The 24,569-nt window shown below is 38.2% G+C and overlaps 1 protein-coding gene across 5 annotated transcripts in view; it reads left to right on the forward strand.

Annotated features, from left to right (window-relative positions):
• The window catches only part of slc19a3a (solute carrier family 19 member 3a), a 34,647-nt gene extending 16,706 nt beyond the window's left edge, over positions 1–17,941 (forward strand). For 3 of the 5 annotated variants that reach the window (XM_027022931.3, XM_027022934.3, XM_027022935.3), the window contains exons 4-6: positions 331–523; positions 14,355–14,496; positions 16,223–17,941. In XM_027022931.3, coding sequence (XP_026878732.2) covers positions 331–523; positions 14,355–14,496; positions 16,223–16,393 — 506 coding nt within the window. In that variant the 3' untranslated portion in view covers positions 16,394–17,941. The remainder of the gene's footprint in view (positions 1–330; positions 524–14,354; positions 14,497–16,222) is intronic. The other 2 variants (XM_027022933.3, XM_027022936.3) reach the window with 2 other exon arrangements.
• Positions 17,942–24,569: the final 6,628 nt, after the last annotated feature.

Here is a 24,569-nt window from a genome sequence, read left to right on the forward strand (position 1 = left end):
AACCAAGCCAATTCTTGGGTGACTCTTAGGCACCCTGCATTTTGTTCCTGCTTCCAAAAACAAGGTCATCAAGATCTTGTTTGCTAGTGGTGGTAAGATTTGCAACAGAACCAAAAAGTTGAATTACTAAGTTTAGAACTTCTGCTCCATTAAAAGTATAGAAGAGGAATAAAATCTCCAGTCCTTATAAAATGCTGCCTAATCAGCTCTTAGCAGACTGCTGGTTATGGTTGATTTATTTTTTTTTTTCACAGATAATCTGCAAAAATATTCATCCATAACCATATAAAAGAGCAAAATATTAAAGATTTGATTTTTTTGTGCACTTAGGTGCTGCAGCAGCATATGGTATTGGCTTTTCCCCCATAGACTGGGCCCGATGGGGTGAGATGGCTCTTGCTTCTCTCTCTGGCCTTGGAGGTGGTGCTCTCTATGTTATGGTCTTTACTGCCAACATCTGGATTTGTTATGCTGGTTACATCATCTTTAAGAGCCTGTACATGCTCCTCATCACCATTGCCATGTAAGTTGTAGTGCATATTTGCACAAATGCTAATTTACTTATTTTGCTAATTTACTAATTGTGCAACAACATAAGAACATTCTCTGTACTCTTGGTGATATTTTTGCCATTCATTTTTGAATCTAATGAAACTTTAGTCAGATTAAATGTGTTGTGTTGCTGACACCTTTTTATATAAATTATTACCAGCCCTGAATCCTTCCCATTCTAATGAGATCATTTGCACTTTGGTTTATTTATAGGCCACTAATGTTGTGTCATCATTCTGTCATTGGTAGCATGTTATTATATGCATATAAGGTATCTGGGGTCTCAAGCTTTTGTCAATGAGAAAAATGAATTTTTCTAAAAATGCCTATTTTGTGACACATTAGTAAATATAAATGAGCCAAATCTTATACACTTTTAAATTAAATTTTAATTAAATTTAGATTTTTTTTTTTTACAAATATCACTGGATCCTTTACATTCTGAGTTCATTAAAGAGTTGAAAAATGAAATTAGCTGCAAGTAAGCTAAAGCTACTGTTCATTGAATTGATGTCATAAGACTGGTAACAGAAAAAACAAAACATACAGAGCAAATCCACTAGTTATTACAATTTACAATTACAATTTAATTTATTAGATTGTTAATAGTGATGTAGAATTATAGTATTTTTTTAAAACTGATGCACTGTTACTGAGACTGTCACACCCCAAAAGAGAGAGTAGTGTCTTGGCCAAGGGTGTCATTGTGTGTGTGCCTTTGGAACCCTGAATGAAGGGCAGTTGCAAGAAATATACATGGAAGTTGTGAAGTACAGCCCTTTTATCTGGTGGTCAGGGCACAAATCTGGAAGACCCAGGTTTGAGACTTTGTGTGGTTGCTTCTCCCAAACTGGAACTAATAGAACGTGTGTCTATCTAAAATTTTACTGTCATAGGATCTATGCATTTATTTAGGCTATGTGTCCAAATTGATGACATAGACATTCATCTGTACGCACAGTTTGTATAGTCACCATAGAAAATTATTGTTAATAGAACATTCAGCTGCATTCAGGAGCAGCTCCTAATGAGCTGTGGAGAAATGCAGCTCTGTTCTCTGGAGTTAGGGAGTTAAATCTGAAATTTTTTGGATGTGTTGGAGTGCTGTGATCCAAGACTAATCATCCAACACTACAAGGCTGAAAGCAATCAATGTTCCAATAGCAAAGATCCAAATCCCAGCAATGTTCCAACATCTAAACCAATGCCTTGCCAGACGAATAGATACTGTTACTGCAACAAAGGGGTGCGAACTACCTGTTAATACCCTTGATTTCAGAAGAAACATTGGGTAAGCAGGTGTCTATAAATTGTTATATAATATACTGTGTTTTATTAGGATTTTATTGTTACGTTTTTCTACGTATAGGATCTGAGCATAGCTACTACCATAAACAAGACAAAAATAGTCAGTTCTCAGTGGTTTTCTTGTTAAGTCACTTTCACACAGAATGTGGAAAATCTTCATTGGCAAACTTAGCAGAAAACTGCAGCAAAGCTCTGCACAGCCAATAGGAGACCAGCAGATGTGTCTATTTTGTAGATTCCTCCCACATGGAAGAAAGGCTAATGTGAAATGTGTCTAATTGCAAAGACCTCCACAACACTTATCATGATTTGTTAAAAAAAAAACAAAAAAAACCCAGAGGCAGGTTGGTCTTCCAGGTTTGTAGTAATAGTGTTTAAACAAGGTAAGAGGAGGTAGTTTCTGAAATACTCTTGTAAGCTTACAAGCTATCTTCAAATAGACAGTATAGAAGATATGGTACCTAGCTTCTGATATGCATCATGATTTTACTGGAGAACACATGCAATATGTAGCATACTGTTATGACCCAGTCTGTAAAATAAAGGGTAGGCCGTAACATAAAGGGTAGAGTGGTGGATGGATAAATGTTAAATAACTAATAGTAAGTGGGAACTGAATAAAAAATGTGAAGAGAAACACTGAATGGTATAATGAATGGGTATATTATATTCAATTAAAAATTCTAAATGTAGTCATACAGCGTTTTTTACAACAGATATTGTCACGAAGCAGCTTTCCAAATGTCCACGTCCAAGCCCCCAGTGAGCAAGCCAAGGGTGACAGTGGCAAGGAAAAACTCCTTAGAACATGAGGAAGAAACCTTGAGAGGAACCAAGACTCAAAGGGGGGCCCGTTCTTCTCTGGCCAACAACGGACACCACAATAACAACAGTTTAAAGAAAAAAAAAATTAAAAAATAAGCAATTAATGTTTTGTCCAGCTTTCTAGAGGTTATAATTTTGTCCCAAGGTGTGCATGTGTCTGAGACCCAACCCACAAGAGAAGTTGGCTAGGGTGGAGGTGTGATGAGCTACAGCAGGGGACATCAGGGAGAGGTAGGAGTAGCCATGGCAGTTTATATGGGTAGAGGCTCAGTAACATCATGACGTTCCGCAAGAGAATGTCCATTAAGGGCAACAGAGAGTAGTTGGCTGGGGTGGAGGTGTGGTTGGCTACAGCAGGGGACATCAGGGGGTGGTAGGATTAACCAAGGCAGCTGAGATGGGATGAGGCTCAGTAACATCACAACATCAGGGGTAGGTGTACCTCAGCAGAAAGAGAGACGAGATTAGGCATGTCTAGGTACGAGGTTATGTAAATTAGGGAACTATAATGTGCAATGATGGACTCTGGCAGATCTAGCTATGGCAGCACAGCTAAAAGAAAAGAGTCACAAGGAAACACAGGCATGAGGGCATCCTGGAACATCAGCAATCAGTCAACAAACTTGAGTGACAAAAGAGAGGTGAAGTGGCAGCATCATAACATCCCAGTTTACCATAACTCTCAATGCCCATGGACCGAAGATCTACACCTTTACTTAAGATGGGAAGTCATTAATAAAATGTCTGACTGTACAGATAGGTTTTCAGCCTAGCCTTAAATATTGAGACTGTGTCTGAATCTTGAACATTTCCAGGAAGGTTATTCCATAGAGTTGGAGCTTTATAGAAAAAAGGCTCTGCCCCCTGCAGTAGATTTTCTTATTCTTGTTACTAGTAAAGAGCCTGCACCTTTTGAACTAAGAAGATGTGTTGGATCGAAATATGAAATATGGAAGACAACCAAGCACACCAGAAAGATGTGGGGATGGTCAATGCTGAAAATGTAAACAAACAAAAAACCCAACCTCAAACTGTATAAGGGGATGTATAAACTGTATTTTACTAACCTGGTGGAAAACAAAAGAAGCATTCATTTACCTAACTACCTAACTAACCTAAAAAACATATATGAACAAAATTGATCAGAAACAGTGACCAACCCTACACTTGGTATGATATGTATTCAAAAACTAATTTATTTATATAGTGCTTTTTACAACAACCATATAGCAGATGAGACGGGTTGAAGCTCCGTAACATGACATCAGGAGTAGGTGTACCTCAGCGGAAGGAGGGGGTAGATTATTAAGCATGCCCAAGTACAAAGATGTGTAAATTAGGGAACCATGAGATGGACTTTGGCAGATCTAGCTATGACAGCACAACTAAAAGGATAGAGCAAGAAGGAAACATAGGCATGAGGGTTTCCTGGAACATTAGCACTCCACCTCTCTCAGCCAACAAACTTAAGTGAGAAAAATGAGTTGAAGTGACAGCATCATTACCCAGTTTACCATAACTCACAATGCCCATTGACCCCCCACCTTTACCTAAGATGGGAAGTATTTAATAAAATGCTTGAGTACATAGATAGGTTTTCAGTTTAGTCTTAAATATTGAGACTGTGTCTGAGTTTTGAACATTGACAAGAAGGTTATTCCATAGTGTGGGAGCTTCATAGGAAAAGGCTCTGCCCCCTGTGGTAGATTTTCTTGCAAGCTAGTGAAACCAGTACATGTGGCTCCAGCGGGTATAACTAACTATAGTAGCACAACTAAAAGGGGGGGCCTGAGGGTGACCGCATTCCTGCAGGTTCCTTCCAGATCATTATCACAAACTTGAGTGAATGCATGAGGTGGCTAGAAGACAGCATCAACATCTCTTATTACCAGAACATTCTACGATTGGGGTCCCAGGCTATGCACCATTATATGCAGAAGGCTAATTGAAAGTTTGAGAAAATAAAGTCTTAAGCCTAGAATTTAAAATTGGGAGTGTCTGAGTCTCAGATTGAAGCTGGAAGGATGTTTCATAACTGAGGGGATTTATAAGGGAAGGCTCTACCCCTGGCTGTAGTCTTAATAATTTTAGGGACTATGAGAAACCTACATTTTGAAAGTGCAATAGGTGAGGTGGGTTATTGTATGCAATGAGTTCACTCAGATACTGTAGGGCCAGACCATTTAGCGCTTTATATGTCAACAGAAGAATATTAAAATCGAGCCAAAATTTAACCAAGCCAGTGAAAGAACAGGACTAAAGTGGACTAATTTTCTTGCCCTTGTTAGGATTCTGGCTGCTGCATTCTGTATGAGTTGGAGTTTATTTAGTGATTTTTTTAGAGCATCCATTTAGAAGAGCATTACAACAGTCCAATCTTGATGAGATAAATGTGTGGACCAATTTCTCTGCATAAGGAACGGTAAATGTCTCAATTTAACAATATTAGATTTAAAACAATACATATGTGTATAATAAAAGAAAGGTCAGAGTCAATAGCAACGCCTAACATTTATAACAGATTTGTGTGCTGCTGAAAAGCCATTAAGATTTAGAAGTATGTTAGATAAATTGTATTTTGCAGCTTTAGGTCCAAGCAATAGCATATCAGTCTTATCACAATATAGAAGGAGAATGTTAGCTATCATCCAGTTTTTTAAATTTCCTTTATGCAGTCCTCAATTTTGTTAATAGTTTGGGCATCGTCAGAATAAGAAGATATGTACAATTGAGTATTGTCCACATAGCAATGGAAACTAATACTGTACTTACAAATAATTGCTTCTAATGATAACATATATAAATAGAGTAATATGGGACCCAGTACTGACCCTTGTGGGACACCTTTTGTTACTTTTGTGAGTGCAGAGCACTGATTATGTACAGGGACAATTTGAACATGATCTGTCAGATAAGATATGAGCCAAGAATGTGCTTGACCTCTAATGCCAATGTTTTCAGCCTAACTAATAATGTGGACAATGGTGTCGAAGGCAGTACTAAGATCTAAAAGTATAAGAAAAGGTTCTGTCCTTTGTCAGAGGACATTAAAAAAATCATCAACAACCTCAGTTAGTGCAGTTTCAGTGCTGTGATGGGGTCTGAATCCAGACTGAAATAGTTCATGGACATGATTTGTCTGCAAAAAGGCGCATAATTGCAACAGTAATGCTTTTCCCTAGTACTTTGGAAATAAATGAGAGGTTGGAAATTGGCATCTAACTGGAGAGGATTAAGACTATCTTTTATTCATTAGTGGTTTAATGACTGCAAGTTTTAATGATTTGGGAATGTCCAGAGAAGAGTTATTTATAATGGGCAAAGGTTCTATACCACTAGGCAATAATTATTGGGGAAGAGGAGCTATCCAGGTAGTTACCAAAATGTATCTGAAGATTAACAGGATCTAAGAAATAACAATAATTTTTTTCAATGATTTTTTCAATTTTGTCATTAAAAAATGAATGAATCTATTAATACTGAATTTCTGCAGGTTTAGGAATCATACTGAAATCAATTTAATTATGATAATTATAAATATGTTAGTTTTGATATAGTAATAAATAGGCATCTTGGATTGTGTTTATCTTTTTCTGATAAGTATAGTGATTTTGCCACAGTGAGGGTATGTGTATATTCAGTAAGGCTATTTTTCCATGTCACTTTAAACACCTCGAATTTATTATTTAGAATTTAGTGCAGCCACGATTCCAAAGGCATCTTCAAATATTCTCCTTGCTTGAGACAGATGATACTTTAAAATCCTTGCTATTTCCATCAGTTACCTTCCAGAATACAGCATGAGAAAGTTTCTCCAGTGTGGAAAGGCCTCATCTTACACAAAAACATGAGGCATTGGCCCAAGGTGCTTTCTTCTGTCATGCCCAAAGGACACAACATCCAGCACTCTGAAGAGATACAACAGTCCACTATAGCCAGAAGCACAATGGAGAATGTTCCTTTGTAGTTAAAGTAGAGAGAGCCAGAGGATTCAGGGGCCTGGATAATATTTGCCTTCTACAGCTCCTTATGAAGTTAGGGAAATTCCACTGCTGCTCAAATCCCTGTGCAATAGCCCTTTAATCCCCTGCTCTCTGCCCCAGTATGAATTCACCAACCAGCAACCATGTGATCCTAGATGATATTGTAGAGCTTAGGTGCAATACCTTGCAATAGTTGAGGTCCCCAGATTGAAGCTGGAGGCAACTGTGGTGTATGATTCACTTGTTGCTAGATATCTGTACTACAATTGAACAAAATGGTTAAATTAGATGTGGTATGTTATCATGTACCTGGAAGTACAATTAAAAAATAAGAGCTACACGTATTCCTTTCATATACACATTATTAAAATATTGCCAGTAAACTATGAAACTGTAACGCGTGATGACCCAAGTGCCGAAGGGTGAAGGGCAGTAAGCACAGACTCCAGCAACGTGGACGAACATTTATTAACACATAACGACAGCGGCACACACGTATTACAAACGAAGAACATGAACACGTAACGGTTAACAAACAAACACGATAAACACATTTAACAATGACGAAAAAAACACATTTAACACGTTACATTAACAATGACCAACGACACTGCAGACACTGACGCTGGTTTAAATACACAGACAGGATAAGGTACAGGTGTGTGCAGGCGTGGCCACAAACGAGAATCCTCCTACTGCACGTGGCAGGCCAAACTAAGTGACTCGCGGGAGGCGTACGTTCTATGACAGAATCCCCTCCCAAGGGGCACGGCTCCCGACGCGTCCGTCCAATGAACGCTAACCTCCGGGCCTCTCTCACAGCAGTCCGGTACGCTCCCAACGACGTTGCGCCTGTAAAGACACAAGGCGCAAACACAAATGCACAATAGCGCCCACACACAAACATATAAGGCGCCGTGACGTGGTGCCCGCCGTCCGCGCAGGGGCCTCAAACGTGTCCGTGGCCTCAACAGACATGCGGGGGTGCGCGTCCGCCCCGGTTCCAGAGGTACTACCTCCCCCAACGGTCCTCCTCTCTGCTGCCGCTCTAGGAGCGTCCGAGAGGCAGTTTGCCTCCGGGGATTTGGGCAGGCCTCTCCAGCCTTGCTGGCAAAGTGTGTGCAGGCGTGGCCACAAACGAGAATACTCCCACTGCACGTGGCGGGCCAAACCACGTGACTCGCAGGAGGCAAGTGTTCCGTGACAGAATCACATTGCTCCAAAAACTAAACACAAGTGCAAAAATCTAAAACAAACAAAAAATTTATATTTTGAAGGAGTTATATATCCACTGCACTGCATGAATCAAGGGTGCCCAATCCTGATCCTGCAGATCTGTCACCCTGTAGAGTTTACCTCCAATGTTAATCTAGCCTGTGGGCCAGGATTGGGACAATTATAGTACCAAATGAATCTAAAAGGGTTTAAATTAAAATCTTATTCTACACCAGAATTTAATTGAAAGATTCTGCATTACAATTACATTATTCCCCTATTATCCCCCTAGGGGTAAAATAAAGCAATAAACTCATGGGTTATAGATGTCAATTTGTGCATGCAGACTACAGGTTGTAGATCAATGACAGTAAATTAACACATTTAACATGAACTGATCATGCGTTATTCTTACTTAACTGCTTTTTTTTTTTTTTTTTTTATGTCTGGCCCAACATTAACCTGAGTGTAATGTAGCCTATTACCTAATCTTAGTACGACACCCTTGCCATAGACCTTTTCCTTCTGTTCAAAGTTTGGTTTGACAAACCTTATGGAGCGATTTTAACACTTTTGATGAATTGTTAGTTACAGTTGGTAAATTTAATTTGGGCACCACCCTGATTAGCAGGGAAAATTTATTTATTTTTAATGAATATATTAATGACTAGTAATTCAGTACATGATTATTTCTTATCTACCAAACATTATATCACTCTGGGCTCACAGATGTAATAACCAAAGTATGTTTATTAAATAAGCAGAGATAAGAAAAACATGCACAACAATCATTGACTATGATTCTATTAATGACCAGGAGTGGCTAGTTCACTAGAATCATTGTAATTATAAGCCTAACAATGTAAACCAGTTAACACAAACAATTCCTGGTGGATACAAGTAGCTAGATAAGCTGATAAAAAAATAATTATAGAAACAAAGTATAACAAAGTAATTTATTGGGTTACTGTCACGGTATGGCCTCCTCCTCCCAGAAGTATGTGTTCGTTTGTATGGCCACACTCTCCCCATGTATCACACCTGTCCCTTGTTTTCTGCCGTTACTGTGCATGTATTTAAGGTATTGTTTAATCAATGGTATTTGTCAATGATTGACCTCACGTTAGCCTATGCACTATGGTGTCTTTGTTGTGTCAGTCAATAAATGTTGTTATGTTTTACACGGCTCGTCTTTGCATCCTGCCAAGCCTGCTCGCGTTAGAGCCTATGGGAGTAATCAAATGGGTAATCTACTTATCGATCAAGACCAGCAAAGCAAACTTATTAATGAAGAAATTCATAATAAAAGTATGCCTACAGTCTAATAGTAGGATCAGGAAAGAAAGCCGCTGTGAACAGTGAAGTGAGGAACTAATTAAGAGTTATGAGGCGGTGAGGGGAAAACGTTAACTCATCTATTTTGATTAATAAACACTAAAGCTAATATTGAAATTTCTCCTCTTGTGACTCACTGGCATTTGACCTTATTGAACAGTCAGGATATGCATGAATGTGTTCCATTGGATAGTGCTGAGAGTGTGAGGAAGTGTTAATTTGACTTTGGGCATCAGGTCAGTGTGCCAGATGTTAAGATCAGTCTTTTGCATCTGGTGATGGTGAAGAGACCAGGGTTCTTAGATCGAGGAATTGGACCTTCGGATCTGTCTTTAGCGAGAGTCGCATAGGCCTTTGCGGGCAGACCTTTTGCAAAATTGGAGTGGATTCTTTACCAGCAGTATATTGGAATTCCGGTCTCGGCCAGATGGGTGTGTTCAATATGAGTTGTGATGGGTCAATTCAGATGAAATAAAATAGTAAGATATTAACAAAAGGACATCTTGTTTAAGAAACAAAAACTTCTCTACCGAAGTTCAGTTGGGGGGTTGCCCAATAAAGGAATAATAATAATAATAATAATAATAATAATAATAATAATAATAATAATAATAAAGAAAATCACATATTCCTATCCATTTCTACCTCCTGGTCTCAGAATGAGAGCATTTTGATGATCAGTTTAATTACTTTCCTAGACATTAAGAAAGTAATTTCTAGACATTATGATCTACTACCTTTAATATACTGTCTAATTGGTTCATATAGCATTTCTGGTAAACACAACTAGGAGTAAGTAACAATTTTTTTTACAATATGCATGATGACATACAGATGAGGTAATATGAGTGAATAATAAAAATTAATGAGGGATGAGTAATGAATAGAATAATGTGACAACAGGTGCATATAAAATAACAGGAGCAAACATCACAATTTGGAGATTATATTAAAATCACCATACATTATTGGTTGATTATTTGATATCATAATAGATTAAATGGTAAATTATTACTTTGTGAATCTGTGGGATGAGAAAAGTTACTTGCCCTGGTAGGGATTTGAGTCTAATGGAATTTATGGTCTCAGATCCTTACAATACACCCAGGCTGGTAAGAGCTTTTCACCTTACCATCCATCAGTTCATGACCCTTAAGGAGAGGGGTTGAGGGTCAGGAGCCAGGCCATCTTAGTAGCTAGGCCATTGGTGGCTTTGTTGCTACTCCTCAAGCCACCAGCATGTCCCAGGTCTGGTCTGTGGCCTGGGGGTGGAAGAGAGCCCCCCTTTTGACCAGGTCAGAATTTCATCAGGGAAATAATTTTTAATCTATCTTCACTACGCATACATGCCTAACCTCAAATCAATGTGCCCAATGTGCTCTGCTCAGAATAAAAGTAGTTTCCACTGCTTTTAATAATTCTCTGGCCATCCTTGAAAAAAGATGACAGACCACAGTGGGTTGTGACCTCCACAGCCTACTTTATTTTCAGATAACTTACTGATATTATTTCAGAGTGTTACAGAGTTAGCTTGCATGTTAGTAATACTCATATTTCAACTCCTTAACTGCTTGTATTTCAGAAGATCCAGTGACATTTGGCAGGGAAAAGGTATATAAGACAAAATGTTTAAGGTTTTAAATGTTCCTGTTTATCATCATAGATGCCATTTTCAAAAATGCCATTTTCAAAAACCCCTGTAGATCTGGACAGGTTTCATCATTCATAACTCATTGTTTCTTACTCTTGCTATCTTGACACTGAGCTGCTGTTGGATCTCAGAACAAGTAAGTATTTATGCACAATTTAAATTAATAAGATTCATAAAAATACTAAAATATCATAAAAGCCACTTTAGAGTTGAATTTGTTCTGTGGTGCAATGTTATGTTAGATATTTTGTTCAAATTTGTTTTGAATGAAGAAGCATATTGGAAGCAGCACTATAAATGGTGAAAAGTGTCAAATGTAAGTCATGTCAAAGTGTAAGCATTTAATTTAATTTAATTTAATTTATGCTGTGCATGTGATTACAATTACATGAAAATTACAGGATTACATCTGATTTAAAAGTTAGCAGAAATTTATATTTATTCTACAATATAATAATGTGTAAACAGTTTTCTTATGGTGATATTACAGGTTTTAAAAAATTAATTTGGGTACACATCTATGAACTTACTGAAAATAATAAAACAAGACATGGTGAAACATGACTTGAATCATCTTCACACTTGTTTAGAACATATTACTATGAAAATTTGCAGAAATTCCACTTCAAAAGGTTGCTTTTATGGTTGCATATTACAAATATCAATAACAGGAAATGTGAACATAGGAAAACCCAATAACTAAACATAGCCCAAAGCAAGACATGTATCTTACAAAATCACCAACCAAACTACAAGGGAACTACAGGGTTTAAATACACTGGTTAACAAGACTAAATGAGAATCCAGTGAGAACATTAACAGGTGAGAAAAACAAGGAATCACGGAAGCACATGGAAATAGAACCTGGAAGAAAAAAAAAAAAAAAAAAGCAAATGGAAAAACATCGCCATGGAAACTAACACCAGGAAGGAGGAAATCCTTACAGAAATTAAATACAATGCAGCATTTCTGGTTATGATTTATCAAGTGGTGAGGACTAAAGTGGTTTGCTGCTCCTGTTCTAGGGGCAATAAAGAAATATAGTGTTCTAACCTTCAGAACTTTTGGGCATGGATTTAGTTAGATGTGGATTATTTTGGAACTTCTGTTCTGTGCTATGAAGAAAAAGTACTGCATTAATAAAGATCATAAAGATCACTAATGATCACTAAATTTCACTAAAGATCACTGAGATCTTGTCTGTGGATTCTGGTGTTCTATGTATTCCTTCGTGCAGCCTTTGGCATGGTAAGCCATTCTATCCTTCTGTCTAGGCTTCGTGAGCTGGGCATTGACGGCCCTGCCCTGGACTGGTTCACATCATATCTAACTGATAAAAAATATTTTGTTGCCCTCTCTGGCTATACTTCTTCCAGTTGTTATTCAAGGAGTTCCTCAAGGATCTCCTATCCATTGTGTATATCTTTCCTTTAGGAAGTATCTATCATTTTAATCTTAACTTCCATTGCTATGTAGATGATATTGAGATTTATTTTAGTTCTACATCCATTACAAATCTACCTCTTGATCAGTCAGAAACCTGTCTATTAGAAATCAGGAAATGGATTAAATGCAATTTTTCATGCTAAATAGTGATAAGACTGAACTCTTTCTACTTGGTTCTAAACCAATTTTCCAAAAAGTTGGTTCTCTTTCTCTCTACAGTTGTATCTCTTGCCCCTCTGGTTTGGAATTTGGGTGTCATCCTGAATTCCACTCTTTTATTCAGGGCCTACATCAACTCTAAAGTTAAAATATCTTTTTTTCCATCTGCACAACACTGCCAAAGTTAGGTCATCCCTCTCTGTCTACTGCTGAAACTCTCATTCCTGCCTTAATTTTTAACTGCTTGGAGTGCTTCAATCTTCTATTTAGCATTAGCTCTTCCTCTGTTTACAGATGATTCAGAACTCTGGTGTCCTTCTCACCCATACTCTCATTACACCCATTCTACAACATCTCCACTGGCTTCTTGTAAAATACCATATTCAATCTAAAATACTCAGACTCACTTATAAAGCCCTAAATTACCTCACTCCTTCATACTTTTCTGAGCTTTTCCTTCCTTACAGACCCACAATGTCTTTTTTTCTTTTTCTTTTTGTACTGACTATTGTAAGCATTTTTGGGTCCTTGAAAAGTGCTATATAAATACAATGTATTCTTCTTCTTCTTCTTCTTAATAATAATAATAATAATAATAATAATAATAATAATAATAATAATAACAAAGGCAATATACTAATATATCTTTTATGGATTTGATAGCAAGTAGTTCATCCTTCCATAACAGAAGTGTAGCATAATGTTGGATCCCATTCATCTCGAGTTATAGAAATTTCTCATTCAACATAACTAGGGCTCTTTTATCTTGTTCAGATCAAATTGCGTTGTTCTCATTTTGATAAAGTAAGGTGGTCCAATTCTTACCTCTTCTATAAAGGTTATTAAATAGGTATTATCTGCTCCAATTAGCAACAATGGAGTGATCTTCTTGACATCTGGTAAAAGTACATTTTTCAAATGTTTGTAGTACCTCTGGATATATTTCAGTCCATAGTCATGTTCCCTTAAAGTGAGTGTGGAAATGTGAATGCTCCTTTGATCACATATGTTCTAAAAGGATCATCCACATCTGCAATATTGAATGTTACAGACAAACCTTTTACTTGTTCAGTGCTTTGAAGGATGGTGTGACGCTCTAGGAACTCAGGTGTTCCTTCAAGTTGTAAAGAGTCCACAGCTTGTGATAAGATCATTGTATGTTCTATTCCATCACCTAGAAGAGCATATGCATGACAATATTGGCTGCTACAGCGCAAATGGACTTTGACCAATTTCAGAAGGACTTTAGGTGAATAATGTTGTGGATTCACATAAAAGACTATGGAAACTGAATGCTGAGGATATGTATCACTCACTTTCCTGTTTGCACAAATAAAATCAATCACTTTTGATAATTTACATAAAGAAACAACATACATTCACACATCCAAGCAAAGCACAAGGCAACACATATTCATAACCAAAAAAAACATGCATAGTAGCACACATTCAACTGTCTGTGGCTGTTTTCATGATGTTTTACAATTTCTATGGATCCTATTAATTGAAATTTTGAGTAAATACATTGTTTTGGTTCTGAGTTCCAGTAGATGCCAGTGTCGTATGGTGAGACAAAGAAACTGGGTGTTGGATGGCAAGACCACATTTCATTAGGATGAAATCTTCACCTTACGAATGTATTCTTTCCAATATGATGCAAAACACTTGTCAACCTACATTAAATCCAATCTGCAGTTTACCTTTAACAATATGATTCAACAATATAATTCAAAGAAGGCAATATTTAAAAGATAACATATTAAAGCAAACTAAAAGTGGTACAGAATATAAATAAATGTTAATTTATATAGCATTGATAGGTATTTGATAGGTATATAAATGGCTATATGGTCATGTTTAGTATTCCATTCAATTGGCAGGTTCCAGATTGCGGCAGGGCTATCTACAGAGTGCTATGCCCTAGTATTTGGGACAAACACATTCATTGCTCTCATCTTGCAAACAATTCTTACCTCTGTTGTGGTGGACAGCAGAGGCTTTGGCCTGGACATTGTCTATCAGGTGTGTAACCTAGAGGCTACCATAAAGATTCATTTCAGCCAAAATTTGTGATCTGATGGGTTTTATGATCTGTTTGCCAATGTTTGAATAGATATTCAAAGTCGGTGGTGTGCAGTCAAGCCCGTCTAAGCCTTCAGAGAAGGTGTAACAAAAGGTGGACAGAAATAATAGTATAAATATATCTAAAGGTAAAATGAAAGCATCAACCTATTCATACATGCTTCTTTACAAATTCTTGGTGATTATAAGAAAGGTTTCTCTCCAAGAGTGGAACTAATCAAAACGGTTCATTAGTATGGCTACAGAGACTTGCTGATGTGTGCTTCTTTGGGTGATAGTTTGAAGGGATCTGTAATTATGATTTTCATTTTGGGGAGCTGGTATATAGCTGCCTGGCCCTTCTCAGTATTCTGAAGAAGGGACTACAGCATTATTAGTGTAACATCACAGTCTATATACATGCTTTTCCAGCTATACACCTTATCCAGCTAACTTTGAATGGCAATTACAAATGGGATACACATTGTAGCTTACCTAATTGAAAAGCCTTTTCCAAGGCTACACTTAAGAAAAATCTTAGAATAACTCAGCAAGGTTAGTCAACTCCATCTATAAATGTTAGCCAGGAAGGAAAAACTTAGCTATGTAGTTTCTGTATGTATGTATGTATGTATGTATGTATGTATGTAGTTTCTGTATGTATGTACTTAGCTATGTAGTTTCTGTAAGAGGAACTCTGAGTGGCAACAATAAGCCTGCAGCTTCATCACTGTTGTTTTAACTATAATTGCATATTTAAGGAGCTGCAGATGTATTTTAGAATCCAAACAATAATCTAATGTTATTAGGGGGTGGGGGGGATGACTTTTGACTGTTAATGAACATGAACATGTCAACCAATACTATTACTTAGGTAACATTACTGAAAAAAAAATTCCAACTGAAATTCAAAGATAAAAAGGTTTTTTTTTCTTTCCTTTTTTAAGACAGTGTTGCAATTAATTACTGCTGAAAAGTGTATTGATGACTTTCATTAAGCTCAAGTCTGGCCCTTCTAGTGGAAAAAACATTTTGTGACTAAACTCAAACCACTGGACAAAAAAAACAAAAACAAAAAAACCCCCTAGCAATACCGATGGGTCATATCCACAATTCACATCATGCAAGTCCAGTGTATAAATAACATAACAAGTACAATTATAAATAACATAAATTCTAATTGTCAGTAACTGTAATATAATTTAAGAGGTTAAACTGTAATTCATTACACTACTTTGTTGAAGGGAGAATTAATGTTAAATTACTGTAAATGTTAAATTATTGTAAGTGTTAAAATTTGTTACATTTTCAGGCTTCATATTCTGGCCAATTTTGTAATTGGTCAAATTTTCAAATGATGGTGAAGTGAACTGATGAAATGACGATGGCAGAGGCTACTTTGATCAACAGTTGCAAATTTTAGGCATAAAATATTACATTGTTACAGTGCTAATTTTATAGTGCTTGTTCAAAGGTTACTATATACAATGTCAAGATTTGTGCCATTACATTAAAAGAATTACAAAAGAAGAATAATATGGCCCCTTATCTTAAAATATTCCCAGCAGTTCATCTGGGTAAAGTTCTGGAAATTAGACTTTAATATTCTAATACTCTTGAATCTAATACCTCTTTTTGTGCCTAATACCTTTTTTCTACCATACCTTTTTTTTTTCTTGTGTTACAGTTTATCATATATGGGACCTATTTCTTCTGTATTGCCCTTGTTTTTTTCCTGAGAGGTCTGTACAGCACATTATACCTGCAGAGTGCTGAAAAGGGAGGGGCAGCAGATGATGCACCACAGAGCACAACCATAACTAAGCCAGACACAGACACCTGTGGCAAAGGAAAGTAATCAAACATGCATGCCCACATATATGAGGTAAAGCTGTTAGCAGCCATATACTTAATTTTTCCAAACATGACACCAGGTGGTGTTTTATCAATAGGTGCCAAAAAGGCACATCCTCATTTTGCCAAGTTCTGCTTGTCTGGAAGTCAAGATTAATTAAGTTCCAGGGCCAACAAATAGTACTATCCAATCAAAATATTTTAACATTTGACATTTCTGTGATTCCAATGTTTTTTTTCTGATAGACTTAATGAAAGCTAAGCTAATATAAAAGCCTTTTGATCCTAATAATGACAATGATATAATTATGGGTGGTATCTGTAGCCTATCTCTTTAATTAGCAAAATGCTGTGTACTAAGCAAGCTAGTAAATGTCACCTACAGGAATACAAGCTGAAGTAGTAGTTTGCTTGGTCTATAACACTATGGTAACACTTTATTTTAAAGTCTGCTTCTTAACAGTTACTAAACTATTAGCAAATTGTTTGCTAATAGTTTAGTAACTGTTAAGAAGTAGACCTTAAACTGTTACCACATTGTTATGGACCAAGCAAACTGCTACCTCATCTTATATTATAGAAACATATGATTTATAATCATGGTTAGAAATTAAGAATAAATGTATTGTTTATTCTCATAAACAATATGCTTATATATTATTATGTATTCTTATAATAAACATGTTGGTTACAAGGCCTTCTATTAATTAGTTAACTGTTTTCTGTGTAATTAATTGTTTTCAAAATGTAATTGTTTAAAAAATCATTCCGTTTCAAGCATACTTGAAATATTTTTGTGACATGCTGATGTCTTTGGCAAGGGACACAAACAGGTTGTAATTATTTTAAATACAAAATTACCAGGGTGGTAATCAGGGTGGGCTTTCGCCCATCCCCAGGCCATGGACAGGACCCAGGACCCCTCTGGTGCTTTGATGCTGAACAACTGTAATGGCGGCCCAAGTGCCCAGGGCAGGGAACAGGATGCACAGACTCCCTTGGCCTAATGAGACATTTAATGAGACATTTGTCACAATTAGTCCCTCCCAGCTTCCATATTTTCCTTGTCTTGTATATTTTAGTTCCATGCCGTAGTTTCATTTTCTCTGCCTCTGGTTTGATTTTCCACACCTGTCCCTTGTTTCTAGTCTTGTTAAGTTTATGAATGTCTTGATCCCTGTGACTTGGCTGTCGATTGTTTATTTGAATGTATATATTTGTGTTTGATTGGTTTATTGTGTTTGGTGGATGTGCCTAACCCCATCTGTGTTTCAAAGCCTTTGTTTATGTTAGCCTGTTTTGTTATACTAGCCATCGTGTTTCCTAGCCTATGTTATAGCCTGCTTCCTTCGTGTGTTTTTGTTTGTTTGTAATGTATCCTCATACTCTTCATGTTGGCTCTATGACCCTGGACTGCTATAATGATTATGACTCTGGATTTGCCCTTAATAAATCTCGCTCTTCTCTGCACTTGCAACCGCCTCCTTACTGCTCAGTGTTACAGTGACATGTTTAAATTGTATATAGAATGTTAGTAAAGTTCTTTATTTGCTTGCTCTCATCTTTGCACAAAAACACACGTTCCTTTCCTTCGTAACCTACCACAAAATGCTCATTACTCACATCCCAGTGTTCCTGAATAGACAGCTAACAACCTCCTCTCTTAGATTCCATGGTTGCTGTTGGGCCATAAAGAGATATTTTTTGTGTGATGCTCGTTCACACTTATGAGTACCAAGGTGCTGGGGGTGGAGGAGTGCTAGCAAATAAATTTACAAGTGTTTTCCAGATGCAATCACTTAGATTGGCATCTGTTTCCACAAATAGATGATGCTTAGATAAAAACGTAGACACCCCACTCATCTTATATGGTCGTCCACTGTGTGAGCTAGAGCCAAGTGCACAGCAAAACATCATTTCAGCATTCTTATCAAATCAACTCTAGTGCATACGTGTGACACTGTTTGGTGAAACTGATGCAGTTATGGATATTATTTTTAGTGAATAATTTGATCGTCAATACTTTTGGACATCATGGAAAGGAAAAGGCTTAATTTAGCTGAAGTTTATGTGGAGTTGTTTGTGTGCATACAGAGAGATTTTTGGGCACTTTGGAGACAACACAAAGGAACAACTAATGGCAGCACAATGATGAAGCATAAACCTAAGATAAGATAGTACAACTAAAAGAAAAAGGGAGGGCAATATGCAGAAGCAGGACACTTAGGTAGACAAGAGACAGACTAAACTAAAACAGATGACCATCGTAACAAGAGACATGACTAAAGGGAAGGTCTGTGTGTCCTGCTCCTTGCCCTGTGGCACTCAGGCCGTCACAGAATGAATGACCACCCTGGGATGCCAACTCTCTCGACCACCACAGGACTGCACAAGCGGATGTGCTCAGAGTGTGTGATGTTAGCAGACGCACACAGATAGGAAGAGTGCTGCTCTAAGGCTGGGGGGGGGGGGGGGGGTAATGCTACCATGCCAGGCCCAGGGGGTGCAATTGGCTCCTCTGGGACCACTATATGGGTGGTCTAGTGGGTCTGGCTAGGTCTCCAGCTAGTGCTTCTACTGTCTCTTCTCTCTGCTGTCTCTTCTCTCTTAGAAAGAGGACTGTCTCAAGGGCTTTGCTTCCATGATGGGCTCTCACTGGGTGGCTGGCAATGTGTGGTCCATAGTCCAACTCAGCATGTCTGGACCCAGGGTGGACGTGCCCCTCTGCATGTCCTGTCATTATTGTGTGCACCTACTGTCCACATGGGTGCGTTATGTCATCTCTCTCAGCTGGGTTCCACTGAGGCTACTGTCGTTGACGATCGCTGCTGTGCTTCCAGTCTCATTGAGGCTGCTGCCGCCGCTGGTCTCTGCTGCGCTTCCTGTCCGGTTGAGGCTGCTGCTGTCAATGCTAGCTGTAGTTTTTCCAGTTCTGTTCAGGCTGTTGCAGATCGTCACCGCACCTTCGTACCTGTCAGACCTGCCATGGAGCATACTGCACTGCACTTGTTAAAACCCTACTAAGTGGTTGCTATGGGGTCCTGGGGTGATGTACGGATGTTTTCAAGTGGTTGCTATGATCTTGCTGGGCAGTTGCTATGGTATCCCAGGTGGTTACTAGGGTTTTACTAAATGTTTACTATGGACTCTTAATTGTTTGCTACATTGTTACCAAGTGGTTGGTATGAGGTTGAAAGTGGTTGCTATGATCTTGCAAGGTGAATGCTATAGTATCCTAGGTGTTTACTAGGGTGTTGCTAGGTGGTTGCTATATTGTTTCTAGGTGTGCTTTATGGAGTCTCACATGGTTGCTAGGGTGTTGCCAAGTGGTTGCTATGGTGTTGCTCCGTGTATGCTATATTGTTAGTAGATGGTTGCAATGGAGTTTCAAGTGCTTGCTATGGTGTTGCTAGGTGCTATGTTGTTGGTAGATGGTTGCAATGGCATTTCAAATGCTTGCTATGGTATTGCTAGGTGTATGCTATGTTGTTGTTAGATGGTTGCAATGGAGTTTCAAATGCTTCCTATGGTGTTGGGTGTTGCTAGATGCTATGGTGTTGCTAGATGGTTGCAATGGAGTTTTAAGTGGTTGCTATGGGATCCCAAGTGGTTGCTAGAGTGTTTAAATGTAATTGCTATGTGATCCCAAGTGGTTGCTAGCATACACATAACAAACACTTGGTAACATTCTATGTTGTTGCTAAGTGGTTTCTATGGAGTCTTTTGCTAAGTGGTTGTGATGGAGTTTCAAGTGGTTGCTATGGAATCTTAAATGGTTGCTAGGGTGTTACCAATTGGTTGCTATGAGGTCTGAAGTGGTTGCTATGGTTGTGGAAGGTGGTGGTTATGGTGTCCCAGTTGGTTGCTAGAGTGATACCAAATGATTGCTATAGGATCTTATGTGGTTGCTGGGGTGTTACCAAGTGGTTGTTATGGTCCCAAGTAGGTTTTGAGAGCTGTAGGAACACAACCTGAAATAAGGGATGCATTAATGAGATGACAGATGGGAGTGGAAATAGCAGAACAACACCTCTTGAGAAGATTAGTGGTGCAGGATCAAGTTGGCAGGTAGAGGAACTAGATTTTGTAATAAGCTCAGAAATTAGGGACAGTTGGGTGAGAGAGAAGGCAGAAAATTGTTCAGCAATAGGGGTGAGAAGGCTGTCCCCGTAATCGGATGTAGGGAGAGCAGAGGGAAAATCCTGGTTAATTTTGCTTATTTTTTCATGAAAGAATCTAAAAGGTAGAACCTTCACATTGTTCATCAGTACCAGATGGAGAAGACAATGGAAAAGAGTGTTTTGGGCTTATGTCCAGGACCACTGATAACAGAAGAATAAAGCGTGAATTTGCATTTTTTAGAGCTGACTTATAATTAAGCATTTAGACAGAATAGACTACTATATGAACAGTGAGACCAGTTTGGTTTTCAAGGCACGAAACACAGGCGTAAACCATGAAAAAGAACGTCCAGAGGGAAAATGTCTAGACTTGAGAGGTGCTACCTGTTCAAGTAGCTCAGAGATGGAAATATTATATATAGAGAGAATATCATCAGGAGAGGACAGTTTTGAAACAGACATCATGGGAGAGAAGTGGAGATGAAGGACAACAGCTTTGATATTACAGAAAGAGATGAAAGATTTTGTTACAGAATGCTCGCCTCCCGTGAGTCAAGTGGTTCAGCCCGCCACGTGCAGTGGGAGGACTGTCTTGTTTGTAAGCACAGCTGCACCTCGTTCGTCTTTATGTATATAAACCGTGTTAAAGTGTGCAGGGTGTTGGTTATTGTCGGTCTAATGTCTGAATGTAATGTGTTTGTTAGATGTATATCGTGTTTGTTTAACGTCAATCGTTTCATGTTCATCGTTTGTAATACGTGTGAGTGCTGCTGTCGTTTATGTTAATAAATGTTCGTCCCTGTCGAGGAAGTCTGTGTGTCCTGCCCCTCGCCCTGCGGCACTTGGGCCAACACACGTTACAGATTTAGTGCATGTCTGAGTGACTGAGATGCTAGCAGTGGCTTCAATAAGTTTATGATCAGAGGTAATATCTAAACTAGAGGAGCAGATTAAATCTAATGTGTGAGGATGAGAGTGGGTAGGAAAATCGACATGTTGAGTCAGAGAAAAATAGTCAAGCAAAAATAGGAACTCAATTGAAAATGAACAATCAGTGTCCACATGGATATCAAAGTCCCCTAGCACAACCATTGCTGAACACATTGCACTGGCCAGAGAGAGAGGTTCACTGAATTCTGACAGAAAGTCTGAGGATGTTGTGGGTGGTCGGTAGATGAATAAAAACAGTAATGGTATGGAAACAGTTAGCTTCAACACCAAATATTCAAATGAGGATACCTCATGAAAGGTATAGGCAGAAACATTAAGAGTGTTATTACAGACAGCAGTGAGACCACCACCTTTGCCCTGGGTTCTGGGATTAGCCAAATAATTATGGTGACTGGGTGTTAGTAAATTGAGATGTAAGTAGTCCTCAGGTTGCTGCCAAGTCTAAGTAAAAAAAAAAATCTAATTTGTTTTGAACAATGAGATTGTGGCATAATCTGTGAGGGAGTGATAGTTGAGCAATGCAAAGTTTATTAGTCCTAGAGTTTTTCCAAGGGGTCTGGGAAATGGTGTGAGGCAGAGGGTGAAAAACATCAAAGTTAATGTTTGCTGGTGTCATCCATTTGTCCAGAAAACAGGAATAGCAGAGTCAGATGAGTGGTAAGTAGAGAACTGAGGTCTGTAGGAGCAATGAAAATAAGGGAGGGGGGTAGCAAGCAATGTCAAGTGACTGGCATAGCATGTAGGTGGAAGACTCCAGGCGATAATGCGAACAGAGGCTGCAGAGTTGTAATGGTGTGTTAATGGTATCCATAGAGAATCAAAGCAATTTCAGTCACCATAAATAAGATTAATATCAATAATTCTGTGTGTATAATTTAGCACCTCTTTCAAATACATTATAAATAATAACAATAATAATTATGGTGTAGATCAAACAGGTTATTAGCCTATTGATAATAAATAAAATGGTTTAATTATTTATAACATATTCAGTTATGGTTTAATCTAGTTGTCAATTATTTATAGAAGTGAGTTGTGTAAATAAAGTCAATATGTGAGGAATTTGATAACAATGTAATAATGTCTGTAGTGATGAGTGACAGTGTATACTCCATCTGATATGAGTGTTGTAGCTAAAATTTGTTTATGATGTTGTATATGATGTATATTTTCAGTATCTCAGAAAATTAGAATATGGTGAAAAACTTCAATATTGTAGACTCATGGTGTCACACTCTAATCAGCTAATCAACACAAAACACCTGAAAAGGTTTCCTAAGCCTTTAAATGGTCCCTCAGTCTGGTTCAGTAGGCTACACAATCATGGGGAAGACTGCTGACTTGACAGTTGTCCAGAAGGCAGATATTAAAACCCTCCACAAGGAGGGTAAGCCACAAAAGTTCATTGCTAAAGAAGCTGGCTGTTCATAGAGTTCTGTATCTAAGCATATGAATGGAAAGTTGAGTGGAAGGAAAAAGTGTGGTAGAAAAAAGTGTACAAGCAACAGGGATAACCACAGCCTTGAAAGGATTGTCAAGAAAAGGCGATTCAAGAATATGGGGTAGATTCATAAGGAGGGGACTGCTGCTGGAGTCAGTGCTTCAAGAGCCACAACACACAGACGCATCCAGGACATGGCCTACAACTGTTGCATTCCTTGTGTCAAGCCACTCATGACCCAGAGACAATGTCAGAAATGTCTTACCTGGGCCAATGAGAAAAAGGACTGGACTGTAGTTGAGTAGTACAAAAGGTTGCATTTCATTTGGAAATCAAGGTCCCAGAGTCTGGAGGAAGAGTGGAGAGGCACACAATCCAAGCTGCTTGAGGTCTAGTGAGAAGTTTCTACAATCAGTGATGGTTTGGGGAGCCATGTCATCTGCTGGTGTTGGTCCACTGTGTTATATCAAGTCCAAAGTCAGCGCAGCCGTCTACCAGGACATTTTAGAGCACTTCATGCTTCCCTCTGCATACAAGCTTTATGGAGATGCAGGTTTCATTTTCCAGCAGGATTTGGCACCTGCCCACACTGCCAAAAGTACCAATACCTGGTTTAATAACCACAGTATCACTGTGTTTGATTGGTCAGCAAACTCACCTGACCTAAGAGAAAGATGAGAGACACCAGACCCAACAATGCAGACGAGCTAAAGGCCACTATCAAAGCAACCTGGGCTTCCATAAGACCTCAACAGTGCCACAGACTGATCGCTTCCATGCCATGGTGCATTGATACAGTAATTCATGCAAAAGGAGCCCTGACCAAGTATTGAGTGCATATACTGTTCATACTTTTCAGTAGGCCAACATTTATATATTAAAAATCATTTTTTAAATTGGTCTTATATAATATTACAATTTTCTGAGATACTGACTTTTGGGTTTTCATTGGCTGTAGGCCATAATCATCAACATTAAAAGAAATAAACGCTTGAAATAGATCACTCTGTGTGTAATGAATCTATATAATATACAAGTTTCACTTTTTGAATTGAATTACTGACATAAATTAACTTTTCGATGATATTCTAATTTATTGAGATGCACCTGTATATTCATAAAAATATCAGGATAAACCTAATTAAACGACAGGTAGTATATCTATGGTAATATAATGATATTTTTAATAAGTTAAAAATACACATATAAAGACATCACCTGATATGAATGTATTACTATTATTTCTACACCTTAGAAACCATAGCAACTGCCTAGCAAGACTATATCAACCACTTGGTAAAACCTTAACCAAATTTGGATTCCATTAAAACTACTTAGTAACACACTAGTAACCACTTGGGATACAATAATAACCACCTTGTCAGAGGAGGATGGGCCCCCCCCTTTGGGTCTTGGTTCCTCTCAAGGTTTCTTCCTCATGGCAGCTGAGAAGGGATGAGGCTCAGTAACATCATGACATTAGGGGTAGGTGTACCTCGGCAGAAGGAGAGAATAGATTATTAGGCATGTCCAAGTATGAGAGTGTGTAAATTAGGGAACTATAATGTGCAATAATGGAATCCAGCAGAGCTAGCTAAAAGGAAAGCACCAGAAGGAAACAGGCATGATACCCTGGAACATCAGCACTCCACCGTTCTCAGTCAACA

This window comes from Electrophorus electricus, chromosome 17 (assembly GCF_041902795.1).
Source record: "Electrophorus electricus isolate QZ-2024a chromosome 17, ASM4190279v1, whole genome shotgun sequence".
In the NCBI taxonomy this organism is placed as follows: domain Eukaryota; kingdom Metazoa; phylum Chordata; class Actinopteri; order Gymnotiformes; family Gymnotidae; genus Electrophorus; species Electrophorus electricus.